The 23,900-nt window shown below is 44.6% G+C and overlaps 1 protein-coding gene across 1 annotated transcript in view; it reads left to right on the forward strand.

The window, feature by feature from the left end:
- The window catches only part of WLS (Wnt ligand secretion mediator), a 38,184-nt gene extending 17,336 nt beyond the window's left edge, over positions 1 to 20,848 (forward strand). Inside the window, exons 3-12 of the mRNA XM_083621173.1 lie at positions 8,812 to 8,936; positions 10,060 to 10,221; positions 11,963 to 12,099; positions 12,429 to 12,597; positions 13,744 to 13,841; positions 14,137 to 14,200; positions 16,135 to 16,278; positions 17,234 to 17,317; positions 18,686 to 18,839; positions 19,886 to 20,848. Coding sequence (XP_083477299.1) covers positions 8,812 to 8,936; positions 10,060 to 10,221; positions 11,963 to 12,099; positions 12,429 to 12,597; positions 13,744 to 13,841; positions 14,137 to 14,200; positions 16,135 to 16,278; positions 17,234 to 17,317; positions 18,686 to 18,839; positions 19,886 to 19,995 — 1,247 coding nt within the window. The 3' untranslated portion in view covers positions 19,996 to 20,848. The remainder of the gene's footprint in view (positions 1 to 8,811; positions 8,937 to 10,059; positions 10,222 to 11,962; positions 12,100 to 12,428; positions 12,598 to 13,743; positions 13,842 to 14,136; positions 14,201 to 16,134; positions 16,279 to 17,233; positions 17,318 to 18,685; positions 18,840 to 19,885) is intronic.
- Positions 20,849 to 23,900: the final 3,052 nt, after the last annotated feature.

Below are 23,900 nucleotides of genomic sequence, written 5' to 3' on the forward strand. Positions count from 1 at the left end.
TTTCCCCAGCCACTCATGCTTTGCCTATATGGTCTGAAGTGCTGGCTCCTTCAAATTCTACCTTTGAACACTTTTGCTGCTCTGCACTGAAAATTGTGCTCATGAGTTTCGTAACTAATTCAGCGGCTCCTTGTTTTTACATGCCACAAGAAGGGCTACGGCAACCACAGGATGCCTTCTTTGAACTCACTGGGATACCTGTAATGGTCTGCAAACATTTTTTGCTCTCTGGTGTCTCCATGTTGCCCCAATAGGAATTTACTGACTTGGCTTTTGACTTCTTTTGAACACCCATCCTTTTCTCTGTCTCAGGAGAGGCAGGGCAGTCCCAATATGCAGTCCAGAAAGCTAGACCCAAGATGTCTGCAGCAATTCTTTGCTTCCAATTGTTTCCTGGTGGGCAGAGTTATTTTGGTGTTTGACATTCGGATTCAGAGAGGGTGTGTACAGGCATATATAGAATGCCTGGATTGGGGGGACACCGGAGGAATAAAAATGGCTGCAGTGACTCATTGTGTGACTCAGTCCAGTCACTTCTTTCAACCAGTATCCCTCGGCTGCTTGAACCACCAAATGAAGATGATTGGTGCCTTAAAAGCCACCGTTTTACCACAGTTTAATTACTGTTTCTTTGTTTACTGTGCACAGAAACCCGGGAACCAGGCACTAGCATGATTGAGTCCTTACAAATTCATCATTTAACGAGCAAAAGATTTTCTGGCAGTGGAATAAAACCCCAGTCTTGGCAGGATGCCTTGAATAGATCTTTGTAGTGGTTTCATTTTAACTTCAAGATAATGCAGATTGATTATGATGCTGTAACTGAAACATCTTGGAGGCTGACATTGGTGCCCTTGAAGGATGCTGTGCTTTTCTTTCTGAGGGATATGTTTGTTTTGCATGCTTATGGAAATTAGGTTCTTCCACTGACTAAATATTTATGCTGTTTATTGCAACAATTGTTGTGAACAAATTAATGGCTAGTATTTAAATGTGGGGATAAGCTGCTCTTGTGGAAGTGACAGATTGTGACAAGACAATCTATTGTTTGGGGGCTGTTGTGTATTTGTGATTGTTTGAGGTGTATGGGAGTCAGCAGCTTCTGGTCTTGGTCCTCGTTCAAAAGTGAGAAAACCTTTCCCCCCCAACCACACTCCCTCACGAGAAATAGCTTGGCACTCACATGGACAGGCAGTAGGCAGGGCCACTCCCATTTCCCTAAGAATATTGATCAAGAGAGGGGAGGATTGATGGTGAACTTAGTGCAGAGCTGGGGAATCTATGACCCTCCCAATGTGGTTAAACTGAACTCCTATTGTTCCTGGCCATTGAATCATAGAATCATAGGATTGCAAAGGACCACAGGTATAATGATTGTCTAGTGCAAACCTGTGCAGTACAGGAAACTTTTGCCCAGTGGGGGATTCGAACCCACAACACTGAGATTAAGAGTCTCATGCTCTACTAACAGGGCTGGTTGCTGATGGGACATGGAATCCAACAGCATCTGTAGGGTCACACATTCCCACACCTGCCTTAACTTGAGATCATCACCTTACCCCAAGTCTTTCTCACATAAAGCCCCAAACCCACCACACAGAGAGCCAGTGTGGTGTAGTGGTTGAGAGCAGTAGACTCGTAACCACGTTCACGATTCCGCTCCTCCACATGCAGCTGCTGGGTGACCTTGGGCTAGTCACATTTCTCTGAAGTCTCTCAGCCCCACTCACAGAGTGTTTGTTGTGGGGGAGGAAGGGAAAGGAGAATGTTAGCTGCTTTGAGACTCCTTCGGGTAGTGATAAAGCGGGATATCAATTCCAAACTCTTCTTCTTCTTCATACAGACATGCACACCAGTAGCAGACTTTAGGGCTTTCAGATTTCAGCGGCGCCCTGTGCTGTGCCAAAATTAATTGCCTCTTGCCTTCCATTCTAAGTCATTGTTGCGACACCCTCTCGACTTGGTGCCTAGTACGGGTGAACAGGTTGCGGTCCCCTAAATCCGCCATGTCGCTCTTTTGTATTTTCCTCTGGTCACATGTACCTCTGAATCTTCTCTTCCTCACTCTCTCCTCAACCTTGATCATAGAATTGTAGATTAGGAAGAGGGACCCCAAGGGCCATTTAGTCCAACCCCCTGCTCTTGAAAGGGCATGAGTTGCTTATATTGATTACTATCCCTGTTCTGGAATTAAACAGCAAGAGTCCCAGTGGCGGTTGTATATACAAATTGGGGATGGGGAACCCATAGCCCTGCAGATGATGCTAGACTGCAGCTCTGAAATCCCTTCCCATTGACCGTTTTGCTGAGGTTGATGGGAGTTGCAGGCCAATAACTTCTGAAGGGCCACAAGTTGCCCAAGTCTGCACAGAATATGCATTTCAAACATGGCACCTCAACTGCTAAAGCAGCATCAATATCCAATTGGTTAATCCTAAATGACTATAATTGATTGCTACTTTAATAGCAACCTCCAAATTTCCATTGATTTTGAAGTGTTGTTTTGCCTGCCAGAAAGTGTACAAAAATGGGCAACAATCAATTCCTATTTCATTATAATAACTCATTCCTTTCTAGGCAGAACCTGAAAACAGATAACCTTTTTGTTTTAGAGTAGACTAATGCTCTTTGCCAAACAGGTGGAAGAAATCGCTTGGTATCCTCTTGGAAGTGGCTACCAGCTCTCTCAAATGCTTTTAACTAGTGAAATAGGTCAAACGATTTGTGCAACTTGATAGTGATTTTAAAAGAGAGAGAGATCGATCAAAAATCTCCAAACTGATCTCCAGTCCTGTTCTATTGCAGCAGCAAAGCCTCCTTTCTCACAAGGCGTATGAAACAAGTGCTCTGTGTGAATAACATTGACCATCTTCCAGTAATAACACAGCTGTTGAAAGGGCTTAGTCACCCAGGCAATTGAGGCATTTCTGAAAGGGGAATGTTTGTATTCAGCAACCTGACATTTGACTAGATGGGACCTTGAATCGGAAGGGGTGGAACACAGGCGAGAGAAAGAGAGGCTCTCTCGTTCTCTAGCCAGAAGAGATCCCTGTTTGGGGCCTGGCACAAAAGGCTCATTCTGAAACAAGGAAGGCCACTCCAGTGTTTCGTAAGCAATCTTATTCCTCTCAACAAGTCAGAGCTCCAGCTCTCTCCACCTCCCCATTAAGCACTTCATCCCTCTGTCCCTCGCTGTTTCCCTGGTTATTTCCAAACAGCTTCTGCTATAATTCTCTCATGGACTTTGGCACAACCCAGATACCACCTTGCCGCTTCCATTAGCCAGGAATCAGCCTGGGGAACTGGCAGTGTTCCTGTGCAACTAGCAAGTGTCACATGTCTGGGGCACGTAAACCCTTCCTTCAGCTTTTCCATTGGGATGGGAGGTGTCCCAAACACTGATGAGCCTTCACAAGTGTGACCAAAACAAAAATGGGCAGCAGTGGTATTTTCCTTTTCGTTGTGGCCTTGTGCCCTGCACCTGGGGATGGAGATTGGGTAGGTTGATGTATCGAAGGAAGCTTGAAGAGTAGGGTTGCATTGATTCAGAATTGGTCTTTAGGTGGATATGTGTCTGTGTATATATGTGTATTTGAAACTTTGCAAATAAACAGCAGAGGACAGAAGGGTGGACCTGAATAATCCTTAATCCTAAGTGTGAGGGGCATTAGCCGCCTTCTCTGCTGATTGATGGTGGGGGTTTTTTCACGGTGAGCAACACCAGAACCATTGAAAAAGGCCTTCTGCTTCATTTTTCTCCTCGCCTTGTACCTTCTGTGAAATAACACCTGCCACGTTTTGGGTGCTGTTGCTTTTAGGCCAGCAGTTTGGTTAGATCAACTACAAGGTAAACTAGTTCCCTACTGTTAATGTCCTGCTAATGTGCTGCTATTATGGGCTGTTCCGCAAGTTTGACAATGAGAGGGGATGCACACGTTTTGGGAGGGAGAACACACAGTCCCAAACAGACTTTCTACTATGTTGCCTGGGAATAGTTATCCCCATCTGGCTGCATTTACCCTGCTCTTCAGGCCAAGAAGACCTCCCAGAGTGGCTTGCAAAAAATAATAATCCTTGATTAGCAAGACTGGTGCTGTTTACAGTCTTACAATCTACAAAGGACACGACACAAAAGGAAAAAGTGAGGCAGTGAGAAAGGAACAAGGAAACGGGCAAACTCGAGCACCGGTTATTAAAGTTACAAAGTTCTTACTGTACCCAGCTTGAGTGAGGTCAACCCATCTCTCTCGCCTGACAAAGTTGTTGAGCGGGTGCTTCTACAATGCAGTAGCCGCAACAAACTAAGAAGAGGTCACTAAAAGTTTGACCAAGGAAAAGGAAGGACCCTTAGCAAGACAAACAGATAAAGCTTTGTTGTATTGTGTTGTACAACTGACTGTTCTGTCAGTGGCTTCCCCAATATCTCATGCATTTTTTTTCTCTCATCACCTGCTCTTGAACTTTTAACTGGAGTCAGGAATCAAACTAGGGACTTTATGCTTGCAAAACATTTGCTCTGTTATTGGGCTGTACCACCCCCACCCTATGTTGCACAGCACTGCACCATACATCTAGCACTCAGTAAATTGGGCTGTATCTGATATCCCACCACTTCCTTGTTCAATAAGAACTGGAAAGTATTCTTGGTTCTCCACCATCCTATTGAATGTGCTACCATCTTCAGCAAGCAAAACACACACACATTTGCTTATGTCCAGTTACTGAATATCATCATGGATTATATATCCTTGCAAACAAGGGTGCTTTCATCTCCGCTTCTGTAATTGGGCCATCCCAAGCTTCTAGTGGAAGGTGGAAATGGCCTCATGTTCCTCCATCTCCCCCTGTGCAGGACTTAAGTTTGTATATACAGTAGGTATCCTAAACCATTTACTAGCTTTAGTTATCATCCATGTACTTAAATATTGGTGCTGCCAGTCTGATACACGGTAACATGAACAATGTCTCACTGGTCGGATGTCAACACTGCATGATCCATGATCTGGTGGGATGCTTTTTTCCTTGAAAAATACTTTATTTAATATATTATGTCATGTGGATTCTCTTCACATGCAGCAAAATGACTGGGGAGTCTATAAAGTTTTTGGCTGCTATTGCTGGCCATGCTAAAGAAATTGTAGATGCCAAGCCACTTCTGTGCTGCATGCTTCCTTTTGTCTGGGAAAGGAGCTGAGGAGAGTTGGACATGGGTGCCTGAAGGAGTGTGGTGCATCTTCAGGGAACTGCAGTCATATCCTACCTGCTTTTCCTGTTTCAGAACAGTAAAGACACCAAGGGAGGGTAGCGTTTTTCGCTCTGCATGGCCAAAGCAGCCCAGAGGCCTTGGCTGTATGGCTGCCAAACAGCTCTTGGCCTTTCTCCTGATTGTGGAGGTGGTGAGGTGGCAGGTATCCCCATTCAAAACTTTCCGCCTGTGCAGCTTTGAAGTTGGTAGGAAGACTGATCACTCTCTGTGGTGAGCAGAATGATTTGGGGTCCAGAAATGGCATGGCTCTCTCCAAATGATGTGATTAGTATGTACTAGCTGCAAGTCCTGTCATTGTTTGGCATCTCTATTTTTAGATCTATGGTGTGAACAAAAGATTTTTGAATGTGTAAAGCTAGAAAGGGAACGGGTAGTGTTTGAAACTACATCTTTACCTGCAGAGGGAGGAAAGCTTTGTGAAATGTTAAGTTGAATTCAGAGGCAAGACTTTGTATATGTATATATTTTTTTAAAAGGGCGAGTGTCAGAAAATGCATCAAGGATGTTTATGAGTGTCTAGTATAAAAAGGCAATGCTGGTCTTTACTCTTGTTTCACAGGCAAGTGTAGTGCAGTTAGATGTTCCAGCATTTAAAGCTGTCTGACCACACACGAGTGGTTCTGAGGTAAAAGTTTTCTAATGCATGTACTGCAACAGTTTTACTTTTGAGTTGCTGAACTGAGAAGGTTTAGCAGACAACAAGATCCATGGTACCCACCAGCAAGCTGTTGTTGCCTCTGAAACACTCCCATAGCCACCCTTTCTCCCTCCTCTTGGGGACTGAGATTGAAGAATGTGACAAAGGATGGCTTCATGTTGGTAGGAGATGAGGAGCTTCCATTTGAGGACTTTTCAGCACCATGGAGTTAAGGAAGAGCTTTTCCAGGAGAGGGGGAAGCAGGAGTGTGCTAGGCTGCTTTAAGTCTTAGTGCAGGGGTCAGCAACCTTTTTCAGCCGTGGGCCGGTCCACCGTCCCTCAGACCATGTGGTGGGCCAGACTATATTTTTTTGGGGGGGGGAATGAATGAATTCCTCTGCCCCACAAATAATCCAGAGATGCATTTTAAATAAAAGGACACATTCTACTCATGTAAAAACATGCTGATTCCTGGACCATCCGTGGGCCTGATTGAGAAGGTGATTGGGCCGCATCCGGCCCACGGGCCTTAGGTTGCCTGCCCCTGTCTTAGTGCTTCCCATTTTAGAAACAGTATCCTGCTCTAAACCAGTGGCATTAACTTATTTATTTATTTATTTTGATTTCTTCTCAGTCCTTCACCAGAAGGTCTCAACAATACAGGATTAAAATAGGTTAAAATAATTTTCCACCAGAAGAATAGAGTGGGTCCTACACACACACACACACACACACACACACACACACACACACGTATGTATCAGATGTCAAAGGCCAAGTTATAGAGCTACAGTCAAAATGCAGTCAGATGTGCCTCTACAGGAAGTGAATTCTGCAACTTAGGGGTTGCCCTCTCGCAGGGTGATGCCTCATGAACTTCTGTTAAGACCTCTGCTTGTCTTCACACCAGAGAGGATTGGTACAGTCTTTGAGATATTGGGGACCATTTAAGGTTTTAAGAGGCCATTTCTGAACTGGCCTCAGAAATGAACTGGCAACCAATGGCACTGTTCTAAAATGGGGGGTATGTGAGTAATTTGGCTGCTGCGTTTTAAACCTCCAGGGGCTTTCCTGGGAAGGGTGTGTTACAGTAATCTAGTTACTGAGCAAAGACTAGGGTGGACAAATAATCTCTGCCCACAAGGAGGAGGTCTTGTTTTGTGTTGACGATCTTTTTGCCCAAACAACAGCAAAACTTGCAGCTCTACTGCCAGTACTGTCCTCTATTAAGATTTACAAAAAATAATAATAAATATATGCTGTATGTGTGGCCTGCATTTAGAGTTGTCCCTTATATCTTGCCATGCTAAGAGATCGGAGTAAACTTAATGTATTCAGCTATTACTCATGTAGTGATCTTCGACATTAAGATTCTCATTTTAAATCTGGAATGTGCAGGTTGTAGGTAATCTAGAAGGTTTTGGTTGTTGTTTTTTGGTGGAGGGAGCGAACCAAAAAGCCCTGAAAAAAATGTCATTGCTCCCATGCAGAAGAGAACCACCTCCAAGCGCTGTATAAATAGATGGTCTGAACCACAAAGCACTTCCACACCCGTTCCCAGCACGCTAGATGAGCATCTCTCCACGTAATCCCAATAAATTATAACTTTGAAACCGGTAACAGATGTCTAGGCCGGCAGAGCTTCAAAGACATTTCTTTCTCAACTGCAGGCTAGAAAGCTGCATTTGTGAAGCATGAGGAACAATTGTCTTCTGCTTGGCACTGACTCTTGGGACTAGAAGTCTTAATCGGCTGCAGCTTCTTGCATGTCAAGTGTCTCTTGGCAATATATGTAACAAGGTTGAGCTTGCAGATGGATTATATTTATGCCAAATCCAAGTGTTATTTGTGGTCTTGTATAAGAATGACAGCAAAGGTTGTAGTCGGCTGGCAGTAATTTAAGCCAGGCGCAGGTGTTTGTAAACATGTGCCATCTAGGATTCCTGTAGAAATCTGAAGAATGGGGGTAGCTAGGATAGAATCTGCATTAAAGAGCTCAGAAGGAATTCCCAAGGATGTATGTTCCCTCCTACTTTGGGGGTAGCAGGGAGGAAGGAATTTTGTCCCTGCTAGCAGCTCAGAATTATGGAGTGCCAAAGTCGCTTGATTGGGTTTCTATTCTGTCACAATCAGTAGAACATTTTGACCACATCCACACCATACATTTAAAACAAACTCATTCCACTTCTAAGAGTCATGGCTCCCCCCGCCCCAAAATATAGAGATGGACAGTGTTCTCAGAGCTACCAACATGAGTTTGACCAAACTTTGGGAGGCAGTGGAAGACAGGAGTGCCTGGTGTGCTCTGGTCCGTGGGGCCACGAAGAGTTGGACATGACTAAACAACAACAAATGGAATGTTTCTAAGAGCCTGAGGATTTATTACTTGGTTTGCATGACTTGAGAAGCCAAACTATGGCTTTACAGGGCCCAGACAAGCTTGTAGACAACTTTGCAGCTCAACAGCAAGCCCAGGTTCGAACAGCACGCCAAGTGAAACCTTGGCTTTGCTGAGTGTGGCAGAGACCACAGGACCAGGGAAGGAGCACAGAGGCTGCAGCCTCCCCTGGGAGTCCCATATGGTCCCAGGAAGCTTACATTGTTGTAAGAATCTAGGCCAATGTGTAGACCTGTGAAAAAGGGCTCCATTCTAAATCGTGTACACAGCAAGGATTAGACTTTATCCCAGAGCATCATTGATCTAACAGCTTGGATTTTTTTCTTTCAAATGCGAAACAAGTAAATTTTATGTGTAATCTAATCGCCCCAATGAGCGATTTTGTATGTCGCTTTGGGTTGCCTTGGGCAAAATAAAGTGACTTAGAAGATTTTAATAATAATTTTATCCTGCTTTTCATGCTCTACCTGCTTCTTTCTGTAACAAGTTTTGATTGCTTTGTTCTTACAGAAGAAAATGCAGAAATTATGCTTGATGTGTCCTTAGCGTACCGTGACGACATGAGCGAGGAGTGGGTAGAAATGGCACACGAAGTTGAGACCCGAAAGCTAAAATGTAAATTTGGAGCTCCAAAAGTAGGTTCCTTCTGGTTCTTGTTGGATATCGCTAAGATTTTCGGGTTGTTGTTTTTTTAAAAAAAGTATTGTTCCCAAAAGACTTTATGTAACTTTTGCTTTCAAAAACATGCAACACTTAGGTTCTTTCCCCACATTTTTACAAAGTTCTATATAACACTTGGTTGTAATAAAACCTCAAATTGGTTTACAAAGAAAGAATAAAACAATAAAAATATCAGTAAAAACAAAGAGCTATTTAAAATTTTCAAAAAACAATTTAAAGTCATCGATAAGCTGTTCCAAGAGCCTGCCTGCACAGTACCTGTTAGAGAAAATCTTCTTGAACCTGCTAGTGTAAGAGCTTTGGAAAAGCAGGTATTCGCTTGATGTCAAGATATGTGTTCATCAGGCTGTAAAATAGGATATTTGCTAAAGATAACTGCTGTCCCCATGGGATTGTGCTTTGGCTTTCCAGTATGATCTTTAGGTCTCCCATCTCAGACAAAATGGGGTTTGGAGAACATCTCTTGTGAGCACACAAGGTATACCTCCATTGCCTGGGAGACTTTACTCTGTCCATAAGTTATGAACAAGTTCTCCCGCTACGTCATGGTTTACGTAGTAAATAGCAGAACAGTTTGCAGCAAAATCAGCAAAGGATTATTATTATTATTTTAAACTGCTTGCATGATGCTTTTTTTTCAACCACGGCTTACAACATCCTACACTCCTTTTGGATGTGGCATTGGACTTCCCATGTATTGAATGTATTGTTTTCACAGATGTTCATGATTCCCCCCCCCCCAAGTAGGAACGGCAAGGATATTTCCCCCATCAGTAGTTGTACCAGCTGATTTTTGAACCTTTAGTTACCATTTGTGGAAAGCAAAATTACTGGGGGGAAAGTATTAGTTAAATGTATTTCTATTACTTTTCACGCATCCTAACCTAAGCTAATGATATGGGAAGAGCAGGGGGTGGGTTATGTGTTTTTTTAAAGAAACATCTCCATCTCTCGTTACCCTCCTGAGCCAAAATAACCCAAAATAACCTGCCATTTTACAAAACGTAGGCATTTTTAAGAGCACTTGAAAAACCAGTGCTGACGGTTGTCTCTTTCCCTCTCCTGGTGTTCCAATAGACTATAGAGAATGAAGGCAAGTTCTATGACTGTGAGGTGCTTCCATTCATGGAGATTGGAACTGTTGCTCACAAATTCTACCTTATCAATATCCGTCTACCTGTGAATGAAAGGGAACGCATCAATGTGGGAATTGGAGAAATCAAAGATATCAGTCTAGTGGTAAGTGTTCCCTTCAAACTTAAAAGCAACTGTAATTGCTGGGGTGTCAAAACATTTTGTACAGGATAGCCTTTGGAAGGTGGAGACTCTTAACTTCTGATTTGTTGAATGGAATAAGATAGGAACATTAGAAAGATGGGTTCTGGTGGCACACCACACCCATCATAATGGGCAACCCTGCCAAGATACTTCCCAAGAATTTTTGTGCCAGCTTTCTTTAAAAAAAAAAAGAAGTGTGTAAATCAGTCATGCACACTGCTCTGTTCTAGGGAATTTGGGGTAAGTTAACAGCAAAGTGAGCATGTAATAATCCTGTTTATGCACCTCCAAAATCCATGTGTAATAATTCCACTCATGCAAGTAAAGCAGCCCCCCCTTGCTTTTAACCTCCTGTTAACTAATTTGACTGTAAACAGATCAAGAAGCCAGAGTTGTCAACCAACAGACTAATAGTTCATTAGTCAACAGGCTAATGAATTAACTTTCTGGGATGTTTTGATTCTGCTTAAAGATTCTTTTTCATGTTAAAACGGGCATTCAAGAGAACTAAGCCACAGTTTTCTAGTATGAATGAAATAAGCACAGATGTGGCTTCCTGAATCTTGCTTTAAGAAAGACCAGATTACCAAAAATATGAATCCTTTGCTCTCTGCAAGGAGTGCATGAACTTAACAGCTTCTTCAAAATGAAGTGAGGGTGTATAATTAGGCACTTTGTGTGGAATGCTGTCCCTGCTCAGAGCCTCCTTGCTCCCTGGGGATTTCTCCCTCTGTCATTGCTCCAGCTATTATCCTCCCCTTCCCCCACTGCATTAACTAGCTTGTCACTTGCTGTGCTAGGAATGGCTTTCTTGATTGCCAGCAATTCCGCCTGGCCACCAGCCTTTGCCTGTCACATGCCGTCTGCCTTTGGGTGAAAGTGTGTGAATTCCACTGGAGAAACAGGTCTCTGGAGGAACTAAGCGGGGGTGGGGGTGGGGAAGGGATATTGAGAAAAATAGGTATACCAGGACTGGATTACAACTGAGGGTCTTAAGTATGGGTCTCATTTTGATCCTCTTGTTAGGACTATCTGATATGGAAGTTAATATTCCCCCCATAAAAAATTATTGATGTTTTTCATAATACAATACAATAAAAAGCTAATCTAAATTGAAAGAAAGAAAAACAAAGTGCAAAGTCTTCTCTCAAAGGTAGATCTTGAACTCTTGTCTCACACAGAAAGGGGTGGGCTCGCCAAGCTCCTCCTGGGAGCTTTCTTTTCTTCTCCCAGCCTCTCTCCTCCCACCCCAGTATCTTCCCTTTCCTGCCTCTCACACACAGGGTCTTTCACCAGCCAGCCATTACCTTCATGTGTGTACAATTCCCTCAGTGACTCAGAGTAGACACACACACACTGAAAAGAGAAGAAAGAAGATAAAAACAATGTAAGAATGAAAGAAGAAAACAAAGAGAGAAACTACTTCCAATTCTTTGTCGGTTACATATAAAAAGATTATTCAAAATATTCGCTCCAGGATGAAGTTAATCTGCTTGTTACAATATTTTCATGATTAAGCGGCTAATTGAAGAACTTGCTTCATGTGCTCGGCTTCTTCGCAGGGCTTTCTTCCTTCCCCAAATATAGTTGTTACTTGAGCTTCACGATGTTTGTTGCAAGGTGTTGTAGTTAATGTCAAATGGATCTTAATGTTGGGAAAGGGAAGAAAGGCAGCGTTTTCAATTTGCTCTCTCTTCTCCAGGGTATCCATCAGAACGGAGGCTTTACAAAGGTGTGGTTTGCGATGAAAACCTTCCTTACTCCGAGCATCTTCATCATCATGATTTGGTACTGGAGGCGGATCATGATGATGACGCGACCACCTGTGCTCCTGGAAAAGTGAGTAAAGATAGATGACACAGGTGTAGCCTCCTGAATCTTGCTTTAAGGAGGAATCCTATTACCAAAGCTACGAATCCTTTGCTCTCTACAAAGAGTGCATTAAGTTATAGCTCCTTTGAAAAGAAGTCAGGTGGCCAGTGTATAATTAGAGTGTGTGTGGAGCTCAGAGCTCTCCTCCTTCCCTTTGGATTCCCCCCTCTGGCCTTTCTCCTTCCCCATCCCCAACACTACATTATTAAATTCCTCACAAATTTTTCATTGGGGTGAATGCAGCAGCAGTTTCTCTAAAAGGGAGCACTGAAAGCACCGTTGTTGTTGTTTTCCAGAGTTATCTTTGCTCTTGGGATCTCTATGACCTTCATAAATATTCCAGTAGAGTGGTTTTCTATTGGATTTGACTGGACGTGGATGTTGCTATTTGGAGACATTCGCCAAGGAATCTTCTACGCTATGCTTTTGTCCTTTTGGATCATCTTCTGTGGAGAGCATATGATGGTGAGTATGATCGTTTCTGGGCATAATACTGTTTGTGTATGTGTGTATTTTTTATTGGCCATGGAGAAAGTATTTTAAGAGGGTTTTCTTCCCCCTTTCTGTAGAATAAAGGCAGGCAATCAGAAACAGGATGAATATATGAGGGTTTTTTTAGTCCATGGATTTGAAGCAGATGAGAAGGTAATTCTGTAAGTCGTATCAGGTGGGCAGAGCAGTCCTAACCCTGGCCTGGCAGCAGCAGGGCATGATGGAGCCACATGGCCTCCACCACATCAAAAGCCCCACTGCTAATGATGTCTGGGATAAGGGGCTGGTAGAAACCCTGCTTCATTCTGCACTATCCTGGAACTGGGGTGGCAGTCGGGGCCCAAATTGTGCCAGATGCCATCACAAATGGATCCCGGGTCATCTCAGTCCCGCTTCACCCTCAGAGATGGTGTTGAGGAACTAGCACTATTTCAAAGTGTGCTTCAGTAATACTCTTCACCTGCTTGAGTGGCACATTGGTTACACAGGTTAAATCATTCTTATTGTTTCTTTCCTACTGGTTATCTCCCACCTTGACTACTTCAATGCGCTCTACATGGGGCTACCTTTGAAAGTGACACGGAAACTACAACTAAATCCAGAATGTGGCAGCAAAATGGTGACTGGGAGTGGCCGCTGAGACCACATAATACCAGTCCTGAAAGACCTACATTGGCTCCGTTTCCAAGCACAATTCAAAGTGTTGGTGCTGACCTTTAAAGCCCTAAACGGCTTTGGCTCAGTATAAATGAATGAGCGTCTCTTCCCCCATCATACACTGAGATCCAGCGCCGAGGGCCTTCTGGCCGTTTCCTCCTTGTGAGATGTGAGGTTACAGGGAGCCAGGCAGAGGGCCTTCTCAGTAGTGGCGCCCGCCCTGTGGAACGGCCTCCCACCAGATGTCAAGGAAATAAACAACTATCTGACTTTTAGAAGACATCTGAAGGCAGCCCTGTTTAGGGAAGTTTTTGATGTTTTATCTCTTCTTCTTCTTCTTCCTCCTGTATTATTATTATTCTGTTGGTAGCCACCCAGATGTGCAGGGTGTAAATAATAAATTATTATTATTCCTGCTACCCATTTGCAAATCATTCTGTTGTCTCCTAATTTTATTTTTAGGATCAGAGTGAACGAAACCATTTCTCCGCTTACTGGAAACAAGTTGGACCAATAGCTGTGGGTGCCTTCTGCCTCTTTGTCTTTGACATGTGTGAGAGGTAACTGGAGACTTTGTATTTTTAAGAGGGTTCACATAATCTTAATGTGTTTGGTTTTAGTTTTTTTTAGTTCTAAAAAGCGGCTTATGATAATAAGAAAATTATTAATGCCAGAACACTGTTCCAGCTGTAAATGTTCTTTGAATTTTTCCAATATATAGAGTCAAGCTTTGCTTGCATGAAACCAACAGAGCACTGCTCTGCCTCTGGTTCTTCCAGATCTCAAGGGGAATTGCTGCCTTATTGTATACTTTGCCGTGTGTAATTAAATCTTCTTGTTCCTTTCAATTTCCAGAGGGGTACAATTAAAAAATCCGTTCTACAGTATCTGGACCACAGATGTTGGCACTGAACTGGCTGTATCCTTTCGCTGTTCGCATCAACAAAAGCTGTGTGTTTTGCTTGTCATAGGGTATTGGGAAAGGGGCTGCATTTTCTTCAGGGACTTTCTGAACATACTGAAAAACCTGTTGACATGGACAAACTGATAGGAACTTTTCACATAAATATTATGGACCACCTCTGGTATCCTTTGAATGTATTTCATGAATTTGGCAATTGATTTGATGATGAGGCACCTTTCTGTGGGGATGTTACTAGACAAGAAACAAGCATGTTGTTGGTTGTCTACCCAGGTAGCTAGTTGGAGGACACAAAAGTGACTAGACTTATCAAGCTACAAGGGCGGTGATAAAAGTTGAATGGCTTTGCTGTGCTTTTAAGCTTGCAGACTGAATCAGGAACAGGTAAACTTCAGGCTTGTGGAATCCACTTGCTTTTGGGGTGGGGGTACAGTGGTACCTCGGGTTAAGAACTTAATTCGTTCTGGAGGTCCATTCTTAAACTGAAACTGTTCTTAACCTGAGGTACCACTTTAGCTAATGGAGCCTCCCACTGCCACTGCACCGCCGGAGCACGATTTCTGTTCTCATCCTGAAGCAAAGTTCTTAACCCAAGGTACTATTTCTGGGTTAGCGGAGTCTGTAACCTGAAGCGTCTGTAACCTGAAGCTTATGTAACCCGAGGTACCACGGTATTCTTGTTTGGGTTATTTTTGCTTGAACCTTAAGGTTTGCCAACCATACCTGCTCAAGAGAGCAGACATACACTGAGAGTTAAGGGCCAGGTCACATTCTCAGCCCAGCAATCTTGTTTCTAGCACAAGAAGGTGGCGCTGGGGTCTAAACCGCTGAGCCTCTTGGGCTTGCTGATCAGAAGGTTGGCAGTTCCAATCCGCGGGATAGGGTCAGCTCCCATTGCTCTGTCCCGGCTTCTGCCACCTAGCAGTTCGAAAGCATACTAGCGCAAGTAGATAAATAGGTACCACTACTGTGGGAAGGTAAAGGACATTTCCATGTGCTCTGGCTTCTGTCGCAGTGCCCTGTCGTGCCAGAAGCGGTTTAGCCATGCTGGCCACATGAACCGGAAAGCTGAGCACCGCAACCCATAGTTGCCTTTGACTAGACTTAACTGTCTAGGGGTCATTTACCTTTACCTGTTGTAGCACAACAGCAGAAATCCACTCCCTACCTCCCTCCCATGGTTTTCCCTACCATGCCTTTTGTTTCTGCAGCCGAACTTTTTGTGCAGCAGGCTTGTTGTTACTAAGCAATTGGGAGTCTGAGCCAATCTGCTGGAAATTTCCCGGAGTTCTTCTGGATCTCCTTTTGTCCTCATGCTGCTTGTCTTTGTGTACCTCCCCTCCTGTTTTTATATTTTTAAATATTTTGTTTTTCTGGCATGCCTGTGAACCTAAAAACATTTCTGCTGAGCTTGCTCATTTTTGGAAACTGCATGCCTGGGCCAGAAGCACTTTCAAACGGTCGCTAAATTCTTACAAGGCTAATGTTCTTCTCTGGCTGCATTGCACCCGCAACCTGGGACCGGGCTGACTGGTCTTTATCTTCTCTAAGGCCAGACCCACCTCTCCTGGCCTTATGGCGAGCACTCCTCCTGGGAGAAACCAGTTCCCTTCGACTCTCTGCCCTGAGCCTCTGCAGTTCAGGAGAGGCTGAAGGGTTACTGGACCCAGGGGGAGACTCACCTGTAGGCACTGAGTCCTCAACCACCTCTGGAGCCAGAGTGGATTCACCTGGTGCCTGCTCCTGGGGATCCAGCACAGGTGCAGGTGCTTCAGAATCAAGGCCCTGCCCCAGTTCAGCCGGCCCTGGAGGCGGGGACTCCTGTGCAGGCTGGGATTCCTCCGGTTCAGCCTCTGAATCGGATTCCCAGGCCATCACAGTTGCTGTCTCCGCCTCGTGTGTATGTCAAGTAACTTAACTTTACTGCTCAGATGGCATTTATTATCGTTGCCGGAATATGCCTCTGCCTCTACTTCTTGTTCCTGTGCTTCATGGTGTTTCAAGTGTTCAGAAATATCAGCGGCAAGCAATCCAGCCTCCCAGCAATGAGCAAAGTGCGCAGGCTTCACTATGAGGTAAGGAGCCTGAGCAGTAATGTCTCCTTTTTAAAAGGCCACTTTGCATCAATATTCTGATCAGGTTACTAGTGAATTGTAACCAAAGAGCAGAGCTTGTTTTGCCACTAACAAGGGCTTCACGGGGAGAAGATACAGGATGGTTTTAACAGTGCCAAGTCTGGACCTGGTTGAAAAACCACTGTCCTGGACATTACTGAAGGCATTATTCTCCACACACACCACAAAAATACCCACCTGATTGCACAGAAACTACAATCCTGGGATTCTGCAAAGCAGAATTTCACAAAGAGAAGAGTTGCAGTGGCGAATAAGCTTTCCCAGTGAGTGATTTCCATTGTGCTGCAGCTGCTGCTCAAACCATTGTCCCGGGAGCCCCTTCCCCTTCCTTCATTCCTTGGCCATGCTTCTCAAGCTTTGCATTGGTAGCGGCTGGTAGGGCAGTGTGGGAGCTCAGTGTGATGCCTTCCCAATGTGGGTGTGTCGCTGCCCATTGTAGAGCAGGGAGGCAGCAGGTAGCGCAGTGCAGACACAGCAGAACCATTTGGCTGCTCCCCTCTCGCTCACCTGCCCTCCTCTATTGGTAATGGGCAGCAGCAGTGCATTGGGAAGCCAGGGAAGCCACACCACCCTGCCCTGTGCTGGGTGAAAGGTCCAGCACTTGCCGTGGTCATCTTATAATCCCTCTCTTCTTACCTTCCATCAAGATGCTGCCAGGCAGCAAGGGTTAAACATGCTGTATGTTGAATGCTCACCAAGCCAAAGCTTTAAGGGTGGCAAGCAAAACAAAGGCTTATCCCATCAGAAGAGATCAGGATATTGACAGCAAAGTTCTTTGAGACTAAAGGTGCTGACCTGACAGTCTCACTCTTGCTTGCTTTCCCAGTAATCTTTGAAATATTTGAAGCTATATTCCCCCCAAACACACACTTGTTATGTTTCTTTGTCTCCCTAGGGGCTGATTTTCAGATTCAAGTTCTTGATGCTAATCACATTAGCTTGTGCAGCCATGACCATAATATTTTTCATTGTCAGTCAGGTGAGTATCCTAAAAATGACTTTCCACAGAGGTGTTTCCCCCCCAAAAAAATTCTACGTGGTGGTTGGGCTGCGGCCTTTTAAAACCCACTGGAGAAACTTTATGGTGCTTTTGGGTAAGGGCTTTCATCTGGTCCTTCACTAATTACCTGTTGGAATCAACAAATAACCTTTGCATTCAGGATTGGGGTCGCTTATTCTTCCGAGACAAGACTATGTGCATTTCCCCCCCTGAATTTGGAGCTTTAGCCATGTAGCGGAGACGTTGGAGAGCATGGGCGAATGGGGCCTAGAAGTGCTCCCCTATGAAACATTTACCCACACTGCATTGCTTCCAGGGGCAGCACAACGCATTGTGCCGCCTGAAATGGGGCCCCTACATCTCCTCCTGCCCCCAGCTGGCAAAACTGGGGGTACTCCACTCTTCTCCACCTGCTTGCTTGCTGCTGACAAAGCACAGATGCTCCCTTACTAAGAAACCGCTCCTTCTTCCAAGTGACACACTGCAGCCAATGTCACCCGGAAAGCGCCAGTGCCTCTGCTGCTTTGCTGCAGTGGCGATAAATTACAGTTTGAAACGCCGTTAAGGGAATTTTAAACTGTAACATGCCATTGGCTGTGCTGCAGATGACGTCACCTGCCGTTTGTTAAGGGTGCTGAAAGTTGTTTGAAGACCTTTCCTTTTCCCTTCACACAGCTACAATTCCCATAATTCCCTGGGAAGAAGGATTGACCGTCAGCAAAAATTTTCAGCAGGAGGCCAGTCCACTGTCCCTCAGACCTTGCGGGGGCGGGCGGTAGACTATATTTTGAAAATAAAAATAAAAATGAACAAATTCCTATGCCCTACAAATGCATTTTAAATAAAAGATGCATTTTAAATAAAAGGACACATTCTACTCATGTAAAAACAGGTTGATTCCCGGACCGTCCACAGGCCGGATTTAGAAGGCGATTGGGCCGGATCCGGCCCCTGGGCCTTAGTTTGCCTACCCATGGTTAAGACACTCTTTTAAGAAGTGTAGTTCTGTGAGGGGAATAGAAGTCTCCTAACAACTAACTATCATGTGAGTGTGGCTGTGGTGCGTGGCCAGCTCTGCAGGTGTCAAATGCAGTTCCACTGCCTGAGCCACGTGGCCCATCATGGTTCAAGATAGGATTGGCCCTGTTTCCTTTTCTTCTAGTCATTGTATGTAGAGAAAGCAAACCAGTAAGGTCACGCCTAGGAATGAGGACTCTGGAAAAGGAATGGGAGTTGCGATTTCCAACACAGAAAGGGCCGTTTCTCTAAGGGTGTGGTTGGGATTTGTTTGTTTTTCCTGCTTGCTCTGTTCCTCACTTGGTTTTACCTTCTCTTTCTCCTGGGTAGGTGACTGAAGGCAGCTGGAAATGGGGTGACTACACCGTCCAAGTGAACAGTGCCTTTTTCACAGGGATCTACGGGATGTGGAATCTTTACGTCTTTGCTCTGATGTTCTTGTATGCTCCCTCACACAAAAACTACGTCGAAGAGCAATCGAACGGTGGGCAGTGGCTTGGGTTGAAGTCACCTCACTATTTTTTTTTAGAAGACGGGGGCTTCTGTGTGTTTTAAGTCTGGGTATCCTCTCATTGGTAGCCTAGTTGTATTGGTAGCATGGAGTTGTGACTGCTAATGAATGTTCCTATTTTGAGGGTAGCCGAGGAAAACTTACATTGCGGTTTGGGGGATCATTCTGCCTCCTGTTCTAATCATGAAGGCTTTCCCATAGGCATTGGGAGAGAACAGGATGCTAGACTTAGATGAGCCACTGACCTGATAAAGCAGGCTCTCTCCTATGTTTCTTTGAGTGTAAGGTGTGGGGAAGTTGTTTGGTAATTGCTGGTCGATCTCCGGGTGATGGGCAGTGTCGCCACCAAGGCAGTGGCAAAAAGGCTTTCTCTCCCATGCCCCACCCCTTCTAAAGGAGGCTGCTGAGATGGTGGGGGGGAAACCAGGAGTTGATATTTTTGTGACAGAACTGTTATGTCCCTGTACAGAAAACAAAATCCTGAGCTGAGCATGTATTCAGACAGAAACCCACTTTTCCTTTAGTGACATGTAGGCCTGTCCTAAAAAGTTAGTTGCCAAAAGCATTCAGGGCTACAAACTGTGATTAAGTCCATGCTGGTTTGGTATTTGAGGTATGCTATTTCACAACTGGTTCTATTTCACCTCAAAAGTTTTAGTTAAAATAGTAGATCCCTTTAACCTAAAGTCTGCCTGTGCCCAGTTGTGGCTAGATCATTGTGACCCAGAAATGGCATGTGGAATCACCTCTTTTGGCTTGTACTGATCGTGTGGACTGATCAGTTTAAGGATGTGTTCTTATGGACCAAATCCTGCCTCAGACAGAACTCTCAAAGGCAATTCCTGAATTAAATCTCTGCTTTAAAGTTTGATGCAGACTTTTAAAAAGGTGTTCCCTTACTGCCAGCTTTTCAAAAAGAATATTCTCTTCCAAAGGCCTCATGGAGGCCTGGTCCGTGACTGTCCTCATGCCAAGACTGAGCTTTTGTCTGAAACATGGCTTTATTTTATTTTTTCCAGGAGACCTGGGAGTAAACAGCGGAGAAGAGCTTCAGCTCACTACCACCATAACCCACGTGGACGGACCGACAGAGGTTTACAAACTGGCTCGCAAGGAAGCCCAGGAGTAACCACTAAAGCAGGACTCATCAGGCACAAACTGTGGGTGACACATGGAAAGGGTGATGATCTGTGTCTAAAATCATCCCTAAAGTGCCTGGCACTGACGGGGCATTTTCACGGAACGGTGGCAACCTGGTGGAAATGCTGCTTTGATAGTAGTGTATCTTTCTTTTGACTTTTTTCCCCCACGACACTCTTTAGTTTGTCTTGGGTGTTAACTGCAGAAGGTGGGGTGGGGGATGATTGAGAGTGAGAATTGATGTATGGAAAGGAGAGGTGCCCGTTTCCATGTAGGACCTTTGATTTAATACCTTACTCATTACCCACACACCTGCTGCTCCTTCTGATATAGGGACATGATTGGGAAACAGAGTTGGAATACTTTGTGCTTCCCCAAGTCAAGGTTTTTTTATTCCACACTCCCAAAACCTACGTTTAGAACCATTTTTTGCTTTTTATTTATATCACACGTAATGGTTAACATTTACATGCTTTAATAAGCACATTCATGACTTCTTTTCTAGTCTAGTATAAAACTACTTTTTGTAAAGTTTTGGTACAAATAAGGTCATTTCAGCTTTAATTCGGGCTATTTGTGTGCAAGTGCGGGTGTACGTGCCTGCGTGCGTGCTGTGAATACTAACAAGTCTATCTGGTGTAGATATCTTTTTATATGCCCCAAGAATCCCTGTTTACTTGTATGATACATAACCCACGAAGGTGAAAGGGCTGTTCGTGTGCACTGTTTAATTCTTTTGTTCTGTTTCTATTCCTTTTCTTTTTTAAATAAATGCTCCATGTAACTTGGGGAATACTGTAGATTTTTTTTTTTTTTATACTATGAATAAAATATACAAATAATTCTGGCTTTTGCTTATTTATTTATTTTTTTGGTAGGGAAACATATAAGCAAATGTTGCTGCTCTGTTTTAAGCTGTCTCCTTAAATCTACCTGTGGAAAGGAGTGGAAAAGAGAATGCTGACATCTGCATTCCAGTGGACCATTGCCCCCGCATAGGTTCAGAACTGTAAACTTAAGCCAGGTAAATGGATGGTGATGAGCGTGTGTGTTTGTGTGTGTGATCTTTCATTGGGCCAAGCACCATTCCCCTTTTTTGTCTATCGCACAGAGCTGGACTCACGTTTTCTGGAGAAGAAAGAAGGGGATCCCTTTATCATCAAGGGGTGGGGGGAGAGCAGGAAGTTGTGCAAACTCTGCAGGACGACTCGTGCAAGAAGCCAAGTCTCAACTTTCCCTCCAGCTCTTAGTGATGTAATTCAGTTTAACCCACACCGTCTCGAAGACAAAGAGAAAGGCTACAACCCAAGCATTATCTTCCGCACAATTGTAGGTCTGTAGAGGATAGTCAAATAATAAACAGGGGACAGCCACTACCTCCACACACACACCCCCACCCAAGATGAGCCCTCTCCCAGAGGGGAATAGCACATGTGGCTTTGCTCTCCATGTGTTTATGATGTTGTGGAGGATGTATTAAATTTATAGCCTGCCTTGCCTTCAAGGAGCTCAGGGTTTCATGGTTCTCTCTGTGTGTGTTTTCATCCTTGCAGCAACCCTGTGAAGTGGGCTAGTTAGAGACTGAGTGGCCCAAGCGCGTGTGCGCTCTCTCTCTCTCTCTCGCTCTCTCTCTCTCTCTCTCGATATCACACACACACACACAAAATATCTTAATGTCTGAATTCTGGCAAGCAATGCCTGCTGAAATCGCTTCTGCACAGCTCTCCAAGGTTCAGGGGCTGCCCTGTCACATGGAATCAGAAGTCGGCTACTTTGTGCCAAGATCACACCTCACCAGGAAGGCTGTTCTGCTATATCCATGGAGAAACATAACTGCATTTTGTGGTTGCTAGGCAATAACCAAAAGGTATGGGTAAGGATAAGAAGCAAGATGGGGGAAAGTGGCAAGGAACAAGAAGGCTCACACTGCAGAGGTCTGATGGCTTAGATTTTGCTGCACCAGAGCCTAGCAGGGGGCCCTATCCTGAGCACGTAAACGTCCAGGGTTTGCTAGCAGTCTTTCTGAAAACCTGAACATATCCAAATTTTGAATTGTAGGCTGATTATCGTTCTTGCACCGTATCCTTGTGCATTTAAAGCTGGACCATGCTGCTTCGAAGCAGTATCATTGCCTCTATACAGCCACGACCGCCCCCCGCCCCAAATAAATCCTGGGAAGTATAGTTCTGAGTGTTGCTATTCCTACCCCCAAACAACAATTCCCAGACTGGTATAATCACCATTCCCTCTTCCCAAGAAACACTAGGTTTTAGTGCCAGAGCCCAGCCCTGGCACATGTACAGAACATAAGAGCATTTTCAAGCATGTGCAGAGTGCCATTCTCTGAGCACAGCACAGCAGCATTTATCTCAAACATTTCCCTTTATGAGAGGGAAGCTCTACATCTTCCTTCTTCAATAGTCACTGGAAATGTATGGAGGCAATGAAGCAAGAGTTTGAGGACTGCTGCTCCTTTTCACTATTCTGCAGTAACTGCATATATTTCCAAGAGGCATCATCTCCCCCCAAATTTGCAGACTCCAAAATACGCAGTTATGTTTGGGGTATTCTGAAGCACCTGCCTACTTTATCCAGTTTCTAACCAGCTAAATCCCTATGTCTAAATGAGTTTGTTTTTCCCCCCAAGGAAAAAAGACTCCTGGAAATCAAACCAAATAGCTGCGTCTCTGTTCCAAAGAACTTTATGTCTTCTAGCTGCCTATCTTGATTTGGGAAATCTGATTTAAAAATTAGTGACTCATCCTGCATGTCGAAGCTGTTTGCTGCCATCTGCTGGCAGCAGGGTAGTGTAACCTGGGATTTAAAATGAAACCAACACAAAAGGGAGTTTTATATTGTCAGGCAAAAATACCTTATTGCATACCGTCCAACATTTCCCTGATGATAAAAGGGACGCCCCATTCCATAATGATAACTTTACTATTTATACCCCACACATCTTGCTGGGTAATCCCAGCCACCCTGGGCAGCTTCCAGCATATATAAAAGCAAAATAAAGCGTTAAGACGTTAAAAAAACCAAAAACCTTCCCTATACAGGATTGCGTTCAGACGGCTCGGGGGTTGGATAACTCCATACCCTCCAACATTTCTGCAATGAAAGTAGGGGCATCCTAAGGAAAAGTAGGACATTCTGGGATCAAATCAGAAACCGGGATGGTGTCTCTAAACCAGGGACCTCCCTGGAAAATAGAGACACTTGGAGGGGTCTGTTATTGTGATGGTTGGGTTTAGAAAGTTTAAGGGTCACTTCTATAGTGCAGGAAGAACATGTGGTTTAGACTTCCGGGGTGGCGCCATCGGCAATGGCTGACTCCCTCTGAACTGGAGGGACCAGCTCCGCACGAAACGGGTCGTTTCCGCTACGGCGAAGCGGGGACCCTTTAAAAAATCACAGGCGGATGAAGCCTGTGACCATGGGACTCGGTGGGCACCTTTAGCGCCCCCCCGCAACCCGCAAAGGAACCCATTAACGGGCTCCGAAGCGAAGAGGGGGATGTGGCGCGGTGCTGTGAGTCTACTGCTTTTTCCGAGGAGCGAAGCCGCATAGCCGTCGCCGGAGAGCGCTGCCTTTTTCCTGGGACAATTTGGCATCTAAAGAATCACCCGTGAGTACTTAAAACTCGAACAATTGGATTTTAAATAAGGACTGGCCAGTAGAGAGGAATTGGACTCAAAATTTACTTCAATTTGGTACTGAAACGGGAAGGTCTAAACAGGAAGTCAGCCTTCCGTTTCTTTGTAGTCAGAATAAAGCAAAGACAACGTAAACTAGAGCTTAGAAAATTACTTTTAAAGGATTGACTTTCATCATTTAAAATCGTGGAACCCCCCTTCGGTAGCAGGAGAAGAAGGGGGATCTCTTTTTGGACTG

The sequence above is a fragment of the Podarcis filfolensis genome (assembly GCF_964270895.1).
Source record: "Podarcis filfolensis genome assembly, chromosome: 6".
Classification (NCBI taxonomy): domain Eukaryota; kingdom Metazoa; phylum Chordata; class Lepidosauria; order Squamata; family Lacertidae; genus Podarcis; species Podarcis filfolensis.